This window comes from Pleurodeles waltl, chromosome 4_1, assembly GCF_031143425.1.
Source record: "Pleurodeles waltl isolate 20211129_DDA chromosome 4_1, aPleWal1.hap1.20221129, whole genome shotgun sequence".
Taxonomy (NCBI): Eukaryota; Metazoa; Chordata; class Amphibia; order Caudata; family Salamandridae; genus Pleurodeles; species Pleurodeles waltl.
The window spans coordinates 433276649-433292878 of record NC_090442.1 but is presented as its reverse complement, the minus strand read 5'-3'; the positions used below and the strand labels follow the sequence as shown (position 1 = coordinate 433292878).

Below are 16230 nucleotides of genomic sequence, written 5' to 3'. Positions count from 1 at the left end.
ACACCTGTGAACGGGGGCATGATGAATTTTGCAATAGCGATTTCAGCATCGTTAAGTCAGAACTATCTAAAATGTCTGTTGCAGCCAGGCCAACTGTGTGAAAGATTTTCCACGAGGACATGCCAAATGCTATGATTGCCGCTAGGTTTTAATAGTAAATAATAATAATGTATTTGGGACTAGCCAAATAATACTGTTCATTATCAGGCAATTATTTATTTGCTTTCACAATATCAGTTCGATGCTCCACATACAACAGTTAATTTTCTTACATATCTATTTATTTTAAAGTACATTATTGCTCTAGAGAGCTTATATGAGTTAGAGAACAGAACTTTAGTTTTATTGACTGCTTAGTTCCTTTCTGAAAACGGTAGTAATTAAACATATTGGTTTTCACATAAAAGTACACTTTCAGCAGATATCTGGCAGTGTTCATTTAGAATCGATGTGACTGACCTGGATTCAAAAAATCTTCGGGTCAACAAAACAGTGATACATTAATAAGCATGAGCCATAATTTCTTAATATTTAGAGTTCTATCACGTTTGTTTCGATTTCTCTATGCCAATACAAAAGAGCAACAACCATTTTAATTAGTCTGGAAATCATCATAGAAAGTGGTCTACACAAACTCTCGCTGAATTCCATTTGAAATGACTGGTAGACATCCCAGAAAGTTCCAATCTCATCTTAACTTTCAGCTTGTATTACTGGATACATTAGATATGGCACCCAACCCTCACTGGAACAATAATAAAATGGTAAATTTTCCGGGTAAGCATTTAATTAAATGATCCTCATCCCCACTCCAACCGCTCAGCATGGGACGACTCCTGGTGGCCTCCTGGTGGTCTGCCGCACTAGGAGCCGCACCAACTCCCACTACCCTCCACGCAACCTCAGCTTCATACTAGATTCATCGCTCACCATGACCCAGCAAGCCAACGCCGTCTCATTCTCATGTTTCAACACCCTCCACATGCTTCGCAAGACCTTCAGATGGATCCCCATCGAAACCAGAAGAACGGTCACCCATGCCCTTGTCAGCAGCAGACTGGACTACGGCAACGCACTCTACGTGGGAACAACGGCCAAGCTCCAGAGGAAACTTCAGCGCATTCAGAACGCCTCGGCACGCCTCATCCTCAACCTCCCATGCCACAAACACATCGCAGCCCACCTCAGAGACCTTCACTGGCTCCCATCAACAAGAGGATCACCTTCAAACTCCTCATCCATGCTCACAAGGCTATCCATGACGCAGGCCCTGCCTGCCTCAATGAGCGTCCCAGCTTCCACGTTCCCACCCACCAGCTCTGCTCCGCCAACCTCACCCCCGTCCCTGCATCCACCATCCCACAACCGGCAGAAGATCCTTCTCCCACCTCGCTGCCTAAACCTGGAACTTCCTCCCGTCAACCTACGTCTGACCCAGGACCTCCTGACCTTCAGGAAACGACTCAAGACCTGGCTATTCAAGCAGTTGCAAACCCCCCACCCCTCAGCGCCTTGACACCCTATTGGGTGAGTAGCTCGCTTAACAAGTGATTGATTGTTTGATTGATTAATTCATTTTCAGTGTTTCTCTTTTATAAAAGAAAGGAATCAATTGTGTGTGTGTGTGTGTGTGTGTGTGTGTGGCCAACTCAAACTGTAAGTCCACAGCCCTGTGAATATGTCTTTCAGTCCTATTAGGAACAATAGAAAGTACTCTCTATGCAGAGCAAATGCCATGCGACCTAACAATTTGGGCTGGGCTGCTCCATTGGGTTTAGTTAGGACTGCAAGTGTTTATACATTTCATTAATTGCACAGATGGCCTAAGGAACACCTACATAGAATGCTGTATAAAGGACTGCAAGTGCTTGCTAGCATACCCTCTGTTCTCCTGCAGTCTCCGAAACATCAAAGACTGTCTGCAGCTCTCCAGGTGCTGCTGGACTCTGAGGTCCCCCTCTCCAGTCCTGGGCCTCAGAAGTGGGTTATGATGTTGATTCCTGCAAAAACGGACGCATCACCCCGAGTACATGTAAAATTTTGCCACATCACCATTCACACCAACGCAGAGGCGGTTAGATGACATCAGATTCACAGCCGTCGCAGCTCGATGATGATGCATTGCGTTCACTTCAACGAAACCAGATGGTGACAAAGTGACCAGACTGCCTGAAAAAGACTGACTCATCGTGTCCTCGACATCTAGCCTTTGGTCCATCAAAGGTACTTTTTCATTGGATCCTGCCTGGGTTCTATTGCCGGTCTACCCTCCATTGCAGTCAGCCCAAACTTTGTATTTGCACCGGTCCCTCATGACCTCACATAACCTTTTGACTGCTAGTGACTTCTAAGCACTATCTTTGATTTTATATTTAAAAGTTCACATCTCAAATTTTACTGATTCAATTTTTGTTATTTTGGTCTTTTTGTACTCCGATAAATATTCTCTATTTTTCTAAACCTATGTGGAGTGTTTTTGTGGTGTTTTCACTGTGTTACTGCATGCATGGGTTGCACAAATGCTTTACACATTGCCTCTTAAGTTAAGCCTAACTGCTCTATGCCAAACTATCAGAGGGTGAGCACAGGTTACTTTAGGGAGCATAACTGACTTACCCTGACTAGGATTGTGGTCTCTACTTGGCAGGGTGCATACCTCTGCCAAGTAGAGGCCCAATTTCTAACATTGGTGACCAGCTGTTTGGACCTTTGTTTGTGCAATACCATATAGTAACTTAGTGTTCAATACAACTCTGCATTAAGACCAATTGAAACCTATTCATCTTGATTGGCAAGGTTTTTGTTTGTCTTGTACTTACTGTTATTATGTTTTAAAATGTTAAATTCTACTTGACCTGACATCTTTTGATTTTTCCAAAGTCCTTTTTGCCCAAGTCCCATTTTCTCTGCTATATATGTGTTCCTGCCTTACAATATTGAATTCAAGCTGGCCAACCTGGAGACCTACAACATGGCCAATTTAAGTGGTTCTGTCATGAGATAGTGGTTCTCCACAAGGGAAGTGCTAAGAAGTCAGAACCTCAGAAAACCCTGAGAGCATGGGCAGAGGGCAAACCAGCAGGAGATGTGGTTGATGAGGGATCTGTGTCTTATGATGGATCCTGTAATGCAGCAGTGTGTCTTCAAGGAGCCTGTCCCCAGAGAAGCTGGCAGACAGGAGGGAGGAGAGGAAATGCCGGCTAGAGTTTGTCTATATGGAGAAGGACAAGGGGCAGACTCCTTCCCTTGCTAAGCTTGAAAAGGAGCAAGTTATTGAGGACAAGAGGCTGACCATGAGGGAAGAGGAAGATGGCCCATGAGCTAAGCCTAAAAGAGCTAGACATTAGAGCCCCCCAAATCAGGTCCAACAACAACAGCAATGGTGGTAGCATACCTGCAATGTCCAATGTCCACTGGTGAGTCCAGAGTCAGGATACCCAAATATGTGGTGTCCAGTTATGTGGTGGAGGATGACATAGGCAAAAAGTTTGCAACCTATGACGTGTCTCTGAGAGTACACAAGGTCCCAGAGTTCTGGGCTGGTAGTCTATGGAGGCATATGTCCACGGTGGGGAAAGGCACACTCCTTACACTAGAGGTATTTGGCCAGACATGCTCCACTGCAACAAAGGCCTTCCTAGTCAACAGATTTGGACTGACCTCTGAGAGGTATAAGCTCAGTTTCAGGGGCAGCCCCAATATCTCATCAGAAACATGGGTGAATTCCTTGGATTATGCCAATACGGCACTGAAGGGCTGGGTGATGGGCAGAAAGACTGATGATAATAAGGACTGTACAACTTGATTTTAAAGGAGCACATACTTGATACCTGTGTCTCAAAGCTGCACCAACACCTGGTTGACAACAAGTTAATGATCCTAGGAAGCTTTCTGAAGAGGCTGGGTCAGCAGAGTGTCCAAGAATGTATCTGGGGGGCAATTCCAAAAGGGTGGTCAGGTTTCCCAACAGAAGAAAGAGGGGGAGATAGAAAGGCCCCAAAAAAAAATCACAGGGGAAAGGGTCTGGTTCTCATTCCCAATCTGGCCACCAGAAGCAAAACTACCCTGACTATAGTCAACAGTCTAAAACTTCCAAGTGCTATGAGTGTGGCAAATATGAACACTACAAGGGGTACCTGGGTGACAGTAAGATGGTTCTTAAGATCCATGTGTCATCAAATACTACCAAGTATAAGCAATGGGTCATCATCCATGGACAAGGTGTTGCGGCTGTAAGGGACAGAGGTGGCAGTATGACTATGGTAAGGAGTCTGCTAGTGTCCCCAGAGCAGGTGGGGGTGTCTGACTACAGAGATGGTCACTATCCCGTGTTCTCTCTCTGGAAGGAAGTGGAGCGCAGTGCTCAAATGCAGATGTTTAGTTTCCTGATATGATAAACTCTGTAACAAAGACTGATTGTCACCCCTGTCCCTGGGTGGATAAGCTCATTGACAGGTTAGGGGCTGCTCAGTACCTAATGACCTGTTTTTAATTATTTTTATTGGAAACGTGGCAAGTATACATGGTACATTATGAATATGTCTCTGCACAGAGCAGTATAAACAGGATATAAACTTGGCTCCCATTTCCGCCTCTGTCCCTGGAAGTCCTAAACCCATTCCTCGTTATTTAGGGGTTTTCCTCCGGAGCATGTTGTATATGCAAGGGGGGTGCATTGTATGGTTGTGTGGGGCACACAATCTAGCCCTGTATCATTCCATCTCCCCCACACCTTTTCCCATATCATTGGGCACTCCAACTCACATAGGTTACCTTCTCTGCTAGCATACACTAGTCGATGTCCTTTTTCCAGTATCTCAACACTGGTGCCTCCAGGGATCCCCATATTCTGTCAATATATTTATTTGCACTCACCCTGCCCAATGTTACCAGTAGTCTCTCTGATCGTCCAAGATCCGTGGGTTCCCATATATTTAGTGGACACCTTTTCATTTATGAAGACAATTCCTCCTTCAGGAGATTACTGAGGCATGCAAGCCTGAGGACCAGTAGTGTCTTATTTCCGGGCACTCTCAGAGAATATGTATGAAGGACCCCTCCAGCCCTAAGGAACGTTAGGTATGTTCTTTGGAGTATTTGTAACTGAATCAAATGGAACTTAGAGAAAATCACCACCTCCCTTGGGGACACCAGTGCCCCGTCCCATTCTTCATCCACCAGATCTACCAGATCCCGCTACCACTGGAGCTAAAGGTGTTTGAATGTGTCTTGCGAGTTATTACACTGTTGTTTTGTAGGTGGGAGAGATGGCTTTTTTATGCAAGAATTATTCTAACAGTCTGTGTTCCAAGGGAGAGGCCTCTGGGAGTTCCATCCCCCTCAGAAGTACAGACTGTAAGGTGTGTCGCATCTGGAGGTATTGGTAATACTCAGAAGGAGCTAGTGTGTACTCCTCTTGTAGCTCACTGAAGGACTTTACAGCTTTGCACTGTCAGAGGTCTCCTAATTTTGATATACCCATAAGGTCCCACTTGCCAAATCCTGCCTGTAGTAGCCACCTATCCATCCAATAGGCTGGTTCATCCTGTGGTGTGTGCATCCAGTAGTTTAGCATTGTCTACTGCACGGCCCAGTGATATTTCCTTATGTCAGAGAGGGTAATTCCTCTGTCATACCACACCCTGGTCAGCTTAATCAGGGCTATTCTGGCCTGTCCTCCATTCCATAGGAGGGCTTGAAGTTCACCACCACTTGAGCTAGTGGGGAGGAGTAGAGGAGCCATATCCATGCCCTAAATCGTGGACCAAAGCACATTTGCTCTAATACTGCGAATAGATATGGCCATTCGACTGAGTCAAAGGCCATACGGGTGTCAAATGACAGGATCACTGCATCCTTCCATAGGGACTCAGACTTAGTGAGCACTCTGTGCACTCTCCTGAGGTTCAATGTTGTATTTCATCGTAGCATAAACTCTCACTGGTTGGGGTGTAATAAAGTGGATATTATCATTGTGAGGCGGGGGCCAGCATTTTGGCCAATATCTTTACTTCTGTCTTGAGCAGGGATATTGGGTGATATGAGCTACAGTCATTTGCTAGTTTTCCATCCTTCTGTATGATGACTGTACGGGCCAAGAGTTGAACCTCTGGGAGTTCCCCTTTGGTCAAACTCTCCTCATACATTCTTTTCAGGTGGGGTGCAAGGGTATTGGCTGTCATTTTGGATAACTCAATAGGGATCCCACTGGTGCTGATTGCCTTCCCCAATTGCAGATTTTGGATGGCTCCTTCTGTCTTCTCTGGCATGCACTCTTTGTCCAGGATCTATTTGTCATCTACTGTTAGTGTGGGGAGAGGAATGTCTGCCAAAAATATGCTTGAGTCATCTTCTGTGACAGTCTACCCCGGGGAGTATAGTTCGGCACAGTACTTCACAAAGGCACCCATGATCCCTTCACTGGCACTGACTGAGGAACCTGACTTTGGCCCTCATTCCTACTTTGGCGGGCGGCAGTCGCCGCCTGCCAAGCGGGAACCGCCAGAAGACCGTACCGCGGTCAAAAGACCGCAGCAGTAATTCTGACTTTCCCGCTGGGCTGGCGGGCGACCGCCAAAAGGCCGCCCGCCCGCCCAGCGGGAAAGCACCAGCAACGAGGATGCCGGCTCCGAATGGAGCCGGCGGAGTTGCTGGTGTGCGACGGGTGCAGTTGCACCCGTCACGATTTTCAGTGTCTGCCAAGCAGACACTGAAAATCAATGTGGTGCCCTGTTAGGGGGCCCCTGCAGTGCCCATGCCAGAGGCATGGGCACTGCAGGGGCCCCCAGGGGCCCCACGACACCCGTTCCCGCCAGCCTGGTTCTGGCAGTGAAAACCGCCAGAACCAGGCTAGCGGGAAGGGGGTCGGAATCCCCATGGCGGCGCTGCTTGCAGCGCCGCCGTGGAGGATTCACAGGGGCAGCGGGAAACCGGCGGGAAACAGCCGGCTTCCCTTTTCTGACCGCGGCTTTACCGCCGTGGTCAGAATAGCCCCAGAAGCACCGCCAGCCTGTTGGCGGTGCTTCCTCCGTCCCCTACCCTGGCGGTCTCGGACCGCCAGGATAGGAATGACCCCCTTTGTTCTGATAGTTCCGACACAGCGGTGCGCTGTGCCACGACTAATGACCCAGGCCAGCAGTTTCCCTGCCTTATTCCCAGTTTTGTATAGTCGTCGCTCAGTCACCATATATTGAGTTCTAGCTGCCTCCTGTGCCACATCACGGTACTCATGCTGTTTGAGTGTTAATTCGTGAGCAGTGTACTGACCCTGGACTGACCCGTTCCAAGGAACTGCTTCTCTGCTTTGCTAATCCCCCCTGCTGATCTCTGCCCTACTGAGGACAATGACTGGACCCATCCTGTTGAACTAGAGTGACTCCAAGGTCTTGCTGGCTTGCCCCATGTTCTCCTGCAGTCTCAGGAACACCAAAGACTGCCTGCAACTCTCCTGGTGCTGCTGGACTGTGCCATCTGTGAGTCCTAGCCTGAGGTGCCCCTCTCCAGTCCTGGGCATCAGAAGTGGGTTCTAGAGCTGATTAATACAGAAACTGACGTATCACACGAAGTGCATGTAAAATATAGCCGCATGACCTTTTCGATGATGCTGCATTCCCTTCAACAGAGCCTGATGGCAATGCAGTGGCCTGACTGCATGGAAAAGATTGATGAGTTGTGCCCTCAATGTCGATGCTTTGCTGCATCAAAAGTAATTTTTCAGCAGTCCCTCTGTGGGTTCTATAGCCTGTCTACCCTCCATCATGGTCAGCCTGAACTATGAATTTGCACCATTCCCTCACGACCATCTTTGACAGTCTAAAAGCCAAGATGCTTCCTCGAATTGAGCGATGGGGACTATAATTGCAAGAGTACAATTATACAACTGTGCATTGCCCAGGAAAGGATCAAAATCCTACTGACTTGATTCAAGGTCATGGCACTTCATCCAAAACAGCAGAGGCCTACATCAATTTCATTGTCAAGTCAAGTACACCAGCCTCTGCATTGTTAGCCCAGATTGTCATGACTGCAAGTCATGATAATGACTTTTTCAAGACATAATTACACATCAGGCATGGTACAAACATGTTCAACCTTTAACTAATGATGGCAAGAATGTTAAAGATGAATTGTCCATAACTCAGGAAGGAGTTATACTGTGAGGATTGAGAATCCTGATTTTAGAGAGCCTATGATAAAAGGTGATAGACGTGGCTCACAACGGACATTATGGTATTGTTGTACAAAGAGCTCTCCAATGCAGAAGTTGGTTTCTGTACCTAGATGAAACAGTTGAAAGGAAACTCACCGCCTGTCACATATGTGATTGCCTGTCAACCAAAGTCTCTCGACGTACACTAAACATGTTATAAATCCCTAAACATGCATGGGAGAGAATAGCCCTCATTTTCTTTGCTCCTCTTGACAATGGACATCATTTAATTGTGATAATTGATGAATATTCACATTTTACATTGGTCAAAGTTCTCTCATCCACAACACGAGAGAGTAATCATAAATCGTTGTGTAGCATATTTGCAACACAGGGACAGCCAGCCATTGTAAAGTCTGACAATGGTCCACTTATCAACAACAAAGAATTTAAAGAAGTTCTGAAGCATCTAAACGTAATCATCAAAAGATCTGAAAGAAGCTCAGTCCAAAGACAGTACTAAACTGTACAATATGAGCTTATTGTCCCACACCTCACTCAACCACAGGTGAAAGTTTTGCACCTTTGATGTTCCAGAGAGCAATGGCAGCCACGATACCCCAATAGACAACAAAAAGATAAAGTAATAAAAACCTAATTCATACAAGGGACTTATTTCCAAAACAGAAAATGAAAATGTATGTACACTAGAAGCAACAAGTGAGGGACCTCTCAATCAGAAAATATTTGGTGATTGCTCTGCAGCTCAGGAAAACTAAATCTGATGCTCCTTAAGATTCTGATCCTTTTTCAAATAGTGTCCAACAGAGGACATATGGTGACTGCCCACCAACAGGGGAAGTAACTTACCAGATGGTCTTCCCGCTTCAGGCCTGTTTCCCATGGGTCTTTAACACAAGATGGTGAAAGAAAGACTGATTTTGAAAATTCAGTGACTGTTGCTGATTCAATCAGAAAAGATTTGATGATCACTTGACAGCTCAGGAAAAGAAAATCTGATGCTCCTTACGATGCAGGGACTTTTCAAGTAGTGTCTAACAAAGGACATATGGTGACTGCCCACCAACAGGGGAAGTACCTTTCCAGATACTCTTCTCGCTTCAGGCCTGGCTCTCATCGGTCTTCAACACGAGATGGTGAAAGAAAGACTGATTTTGAAAACTCAATGACTGTTGCTGACATTGGAGATTTCTGACATTGTAGGCGACTGTTTACCGCTTCAAGTAACCAGATCGGGTTGACCAATCAAACTGCCAGGAAGATTAATTGAAGAGATATAGTTGAACATGTTTCTGTATATGTAGATATTTGTGTCTGTTTCATGAGTTTCAAAAAAAAAATCATGTAACGGAAAGGAAGAGGTAGTGTCTTACATGATTTAAAACAGACCTTTTCTGGCTCCCTGAGAACTCGATATCAGTGTGTGACATAATTGCAAGATAGAGCGTATAAGAGCTTGCTTTATAATGTGGGAGTTCACAGGTACACACTGAGGAATAAAGACGTGTAATTTACAACTCCGTGTGTGGCCTAGTCATTCAGCGGGTACCAGGCTGGGGAAGATGCTACACTTCCTTCTCCTAATCAAACGTTATCACTTATTATATGTAATGAGTTAACCCAATGTTATCCTATTGGAGAGGTAGGGTTTGCAGTAGTGAAAACACATTTGGGAGTTTCTCACTACCATGTACATGTTTGACTTTTTAAATACACTGCACCCTGACCTAAGGGAGGCTTAGGGCCTACCTTAGGGGGTGACGTATTCAAAATGAAGGATGAGGACTGACAAAAGATTTTTTTTTTGCCTGGTCAAAATTGCTGTTTAAAATTGCACACGGGCTGCAATGGCAGGCTTGAGACATGTATAAGAGAGCTACTTCATTTGGTGGCACAATGTGAGCTGCAGGTCCACTAACAGGATTGAATTTACAAGCCCTAGGTACTAGTATTACCACTTAATACGTATTTACATGTGCCAGTTAGGTGTAAGCCAATCTTGCCATGTTTATAGGAGTGAGCGTAAACACTCTAGGACTGATTAGCAATGGTAATGTGTGTAGACTCTTAAGCCCAACAAAAACAAATTCAGCTAAAAAGGAGGGGGTGGGAGGCAAAATGTTTGGCCAAGGAAGTCCGGTCTAAGAGGTCCATTTTACAATACAAGGAAACTGCTCAGTGAATCCTTTGGGCTCCTGGATGTTTTACTGGAGAGGCACTTAGCACATACGGGCCAGTTCAGTGGGCAGTCCCTACCACTATGTCTAAAGTCCCTTTCTGGATAACAAAAAGCTACCCTAAACTCTCAAATTAAGAAGTAAGAAGCTATCATTTGATTTGATTTGAAGTAGATGTGTTTTGGGCAGTGGAGTTGCCACTGTGCATTTTAGCATTTTGCGAAAAAGAGCATTCCAGAAGTTATTATTTAAAACATTGGTCGTTTAAGTAGGAAGTAGTACCAGGGCTGGAATTGCCAGAACTGTATTTTGAGCCCATTAAGTGAAGTTTTCTCTGGCAAACCAAACCTCCCCAGTCTGTTTTCAGATATAGTCAAACTCCTTGACAAAGATGGCACTAGGGGTACCAGGTAGAGCGCAGCCAGCTTTAATTACCAGCTCAATTTTAAACACCCGAATCTGTGTTAAGAACTTCCAAATATATTATAAACCACTGTTGTTTTTCATGCTGGGAATCATCTGTTTAAATTGCGAAACTCCTGATTTATCAATCCGTGCCCCATTGATCAGGTCAATAGATTTCGCACATTCATACTTTCTCACCACCATGTGAAAAGTATCCTTGAAAGTTACAATGATAGACACAACTTCATATTTTATTTTATTTGTTTATGCAAAACGAAATGTCAGTTTATCGGTGCCTCTGTGTTTTTTTCGTCTCAAAAGTTCGTGTCAAGTTAGGTTTCTCTCAGATTAATGATGGTCATGCTTCCCGTTTCAGACTCGCCTTGGTATTGCCACAATACAGCTTTTACTACATAAAAGCCAAGCTAGATGAAACCATAACTCAGGCCAGATGTAAGTACTGAAAACAACGTCAGGTTCTGATCACAATCTCTTAACAGTGGTCTCTACCTGCAGTGTTATGTCTGTTTTCTCACGTGTGCACTTCTAAACACAAAGGATTCTGATTTTTGGCCTATGTGTTCCCAACGTGTGATTTGTAACTTCAGCAATGATTCGAACCCTCTCAAAATACGGAAGGGTAAGAAATATATTCTATATAGATAGAATATGACTCGTGTATTTTACGCTTTTGCCAGTAACCCTTTTCATGAACATCCCGAATCATTGCTTACCCGTGTCTTTTTCAATGGTGTCCAGGGGCTCGGACCTGTCTGGCATACAGGCATATAGGCACACTGCATACACACCAAACAACCATTTTAGATCCAAAATTGACTTAAATGTTTATAAAACCTGCCAAATGTCTTGGAAAAAATCGAGCAGCTTTATCAAATGCTGGCGCTTACATTAAAAGTGAAATTGTTTCAGCTTGAAGCTCCTAACAATTAAAATGTATTGCTTGTTGCTGAAAGATTTTTCACGATGCTCATAAAAATAAATTATATTTTACAGTCATCGATATATCTGGGTCAATCAAAGATGCTCCAAATCTAAAAAAAAAAAAAAAAAATGTTATACCTTACTAAAGGCCCACTGGCTAGCTGTCTGTATTTTGGTTACATTGCGTGTCATACTGACTGAGGGCTGCATAGAGGAAAAAGCAAGAGTATGGTAACTGTTATATATGCAATAGCGCACCGCCTGCTGTGCATTATAAGGATATTGCAAGTTACCAAGCAAGGAGTTTTGTGACCATATGGAGCAGTGGTTCCCAACCTTTTGACACTGTGGACCCCCACTTTATCATTACTGGAACCAAGGGACCCTCACTGAATCCTTATTGGAATGTGGGCCCTCCCTCCCATGAGCCATTACTGAAAGCTGGGGACCAAATCAGCGAATATTATTTAATTTTCTAAGCAGTCACGGAACCCCTGAGGAGGCTCTGCAGACCCCCGCGGGGCCCCAGACCACAGATTGGGAACCACTGATATAAAGGAATGAGGGTGGAAAGTGAGCCCCTTAATATGGTCATGGAACTCCAAGGTGACATGCAACATCCTTAAAATGTAAAGTAGAGGGTATTTTATGATAACATCATAACCCTCCCTGCAAACCACTTACATGATGTCTTTCTCTTTCATTATGAGCGAGATAGTATGGTGGCAAGCAAGAAGAATTACTATGGACTGTAATGTAAAATTAAGCACAACAAGAAAGTAGTCAGTAATTTGTAGCAAAATCATATTAGAGTCTGTTTAATATGTCAATCTAAAAGGTGCAGAGTTTTAGAATGTGCAGAAAAGGCAGATTACTTTTTTTTAGAGCACTAAAAAAAGTCCCCATTCTGCTCCTCACTGTTTGTTTTAAAAAAGCAAACCATAAGAATAGAAAGCCAGATTTTGTTTTTGCACTTTAAAACTGCTCTGTCACCTGCCTTTCACCTTTTCTCCGGGCTCCAGAAGAAGCACTGTGACAATAAGAATCAACTGTAATGTGTTATTGCAGTTGAACAGCTACACCATTTCATCATTAGAGGCGACTAGAGATGGCAGACACCATCTCTAATTAGTAAATTAGATATTTTATACAGGGATTGCACAATCCCCCGTATTAGATTATTATGGGTATATGATTAGAATGTAACATATTATATTCGTTTCTAATGTTCCTCTTGCTGAACATTATCCGGACATCACTTTTAAAGCAATAGCAATATATACAATTGTATTGCAAACCTGAAGTCCTGCAAAATGATTTTTATTGAAGCACCATAGTTTGTAACTATCATTAATTAGCATCTAGGAATGCTAATTTGAAGTTATGACTATATTTTATGAATCTTCACATTAGCTGCTTATTACAAGGACATAACCTCTCCTCTCAAAATGAAGTTATCGTGTAACTGACAACACATAATGTCTAAACAAGAGTTTCCTCTCTGTAGAACTTGTAATTAGAATCAAACTTCTGCTCTCTTTACAATATCTTTATTCAAGGGGTTCATTGAATAAAATATTGTTTGTGACCCCTATGCTTTACCCTGTTTTTTTCTATTTCCCTGCTTTCTCCTTCTGGTGGATGTTCACAGCCAAAAAAGGCAAAATGAAGGGCAAGTATTTTCCGGTTCCTTGGTATTCTTTATTAATGTAAATTTTCTTCCTATTGGATCTTCTCCTTTGTGCTCCTCATCATTCCTTGGTTCTTATCATTCCCATTGTCATTATAGTAAAACAGCACAACCATACTTTATGTTGATACATTATGTGTTTCCACCTTTGTATCAAAGCATCTTTTATTTTTATTGTGTTTCATGAAAAATATTTGTATTGAGTTACTATTTCTTTAGTTGCAAGAATTGTCTCTGTTTTCTACAAGTGCAATCACTGGATATTTTCCTGGGTCAATGTATATATCAAATCATCTTAACGTCAAGAAAATTAAAATATATATTCACATTTATTTAAATAATTTATATCCAAACTGTTTGTCCAGTTATAATAAATAAGTAATATATGACAATGAGCCCAATTATGTATTGCCAAAAAAAGGCCTTTTCTAACTCTTAAAGTTACTCAAACTAGGGGATCCACAACAATGCCCTCTGCATTTTTAACACCCTTGGAAGTTATATATGGTGCAGGATCAATGTAATATAAACATAGTTCCAATATGGCCTTGAGCACCCCGGATACATTTAACAGTTATGCATTGTAGAAAGGTACCAGAGTGGAGATACAAGATGTGCAGTCAAGGTTATGGCCACCCTAATGTTCAGCTGGCCAGCTATACACCAACCGATCCACATGCAAAGCTAAAGGATGTTATCTTCTGATTAGGGTTGTTTTTCTTGCCCAAGCTAGCAATGTACATTAAAAATCAGTACACATTGTGAGATTATGGGCTTCTGCATACCCAAATTTATTTATCATGTACTTATATCACACATTTTGCTGTAGTGTGTATGGATTAAAAACTGCTAATGAAAAATATAAAGCTTGTTAAGCTATCAGAGATAGAAAGCATGCGACTGGGTGTATGATTGTAAAAACATGTTACCATGATGACATTCCATAACATTAAATTCTTCATCTACAGGAATATGTAAAAGGTATACTTTAATTATTATATATATATATATATATATACATATATATATATATGTATATATATATATATATATATTGACCAATGATTGAAATATATGGCATACACATAATGAGCCTGAATCACAAAAGTAAACTTACACTTTTGTGTGAGATTATGTATTTTTGGTATTCACACACTACAAGTAAATAGTATGTTTATGACTGTGAAGACTCTGCAGTTAGAGCGGACTACTATGTACATAAAAAGATAGTACAGACTTATGTTTTTTATGTGTGGAAATCTTGGTCCCAACTGTGGAGTCTCTACTCTTGTAAACTTACTATTAACTCATAATTTGTGAACACCAAAGAAAATTTAAACTTACACAAAAGTGCTCTATCTTTTTATGTGCAGATTTCTCCATACTGCAGCATCTCTGCAGTTGTAAACTTACTAATAACTTGTAGTTTGTGAATACCATAAGAAATGAAAACATACATAAAAGTGTAAGTTATCCTTTGTGAATCAAGTCCTATATAGTCAGCAAGCATTATTAGACCTGTCGGGAAGACAGAATAGCAAGATATTGTTTTCTACCAGTCTCAAAGCAAAGTTTCTTTGTAATTGGCATAAAATAACTTTTGTTATACAGACAAGTTATAACCATATTAGCATAGGGTATGATAAAATGTAGCATACAAATATTAATTATTATTTATAAATTACATTTTCACTATCTAATTAATATCAAACTCCATTAACTCCAAACAGATCATAATCTGTTAGAGGTTGTCAGATAAAAAGAGAAAAGGTTGGCTAATATAAATTAGACAAGAGGATGGTAGACAAAATAAAACTCCTTGAATTCACATCTGCTCCTATAGATTCATTGCCAAACAGGCACTACATTAATAGCTAACAAAAGTAATAGACAAATCCAATTACAATTTAAAAAAAATCTATGTAATAGTAGCCATTCCTTATAATGAGAAACATGATCAGCATTTCTTCAAAATAATGCTTATGAAATCAACAATGTTGGACCAATTAATAAACTAAAAGGATTGTTGTGCATTTGACTCTGTGGGTTTTGACAGTTACTTTTAATACAGCTTCACAAAAGGTTTTTCATCAATACAGAGATTGTGATTGGCCAGACCTGATCATCTAATTAACCTGTGATTTTACAGATTCTGAAACACTGAAACCAGACCACTTTGATGAAGCTGGCTACACATTCATTGCACCAAGGTTTGTTGAAATGGCAGAGCAAACATTAGTTTCATACAAATGCTCAAAGTGAAGTTTGCGTTACTCATTCTCGGTGTGCTTCAGTAATAGGTTTGAAAAATTAGAATTACAGCATTTTATTTTCTTGTGACCATTATATTTGGACTGAAATATCATGACTTTTCCAACCAGGTAGATTTTTTAATTGTGTTAGGGAGGATGGGGTGATGTGGGTCATGGTAATATAGGGACTCAATGTAGTAGTTCTAGGCCACCAAAATTGTCTAGGCTGCTTACATTTAAATTCTTTGGTACATGAGTTTGATATTTTTAAATAAATGGGTGTTGTAATTTGTTTGAGGTTGTGAATTATTGCTGCCTTAGTGAGCATACAGGCTTCCTGTTCTTTTTTCAAACGTGGAAGGAGAGATGAAATCTTAAACTCATAAATTTGCAGAAGAATGATTGTTTGTTCTTTTTGTTATTTAATGTACCGTTAATTAAAGAGTTAATGGATTGAATTAATCAATAATATGCATGCAAAACATCTACAATCAAATTATTATTTTTTAACTAGGTTTGGGCTCTAGATATACCACACATCTAAATGCATACAATTAAATTATGTATTGCATCAGGGATAAGTACATATTCAAT

At 41.9% G+C, this 16230-nt stretch overlaps 1 protein-coding gene across 12 annotated transcripts in view; it reads left to right on the top strand.

The window, feature by feature from the left end:
- CACNA2D1 (calcium voltage-gated channel auxiliary subunit alpha2delta 1) overlaps nucleotides 1-16230 on the top strand; it is a 1459114-nt gene that overhangs the window by 1308907 nt on the left and 133977 nt on the right. For 7 of the 12 annotated variants that reach the window (XM_069228696.1, XM_069228695.1, XM_069228691.1 and 4 more), the window contains 3 exons: nucleotides 11129-11205; nucleotides 13346-13366; nucleotides 15534-15594. In XM_069228696.1, the coding sequence (XP_069084797.1) occupies nucleotides 11129-11205; nucleotides 13346-13366; nucleotides 15534-15594 (159 nt within the window). The remainder of the gene's footprint in view (nucleotides 1-11128; nucleotides 11206-13345; nucleotides 13367-15533; nucleotides 15595-16230) is intronic. The other 5 variants (XM_069228697.1, XM_069228694.1, XM_069228692.1 and 2 more) reach the window with 1 other exon arrangement.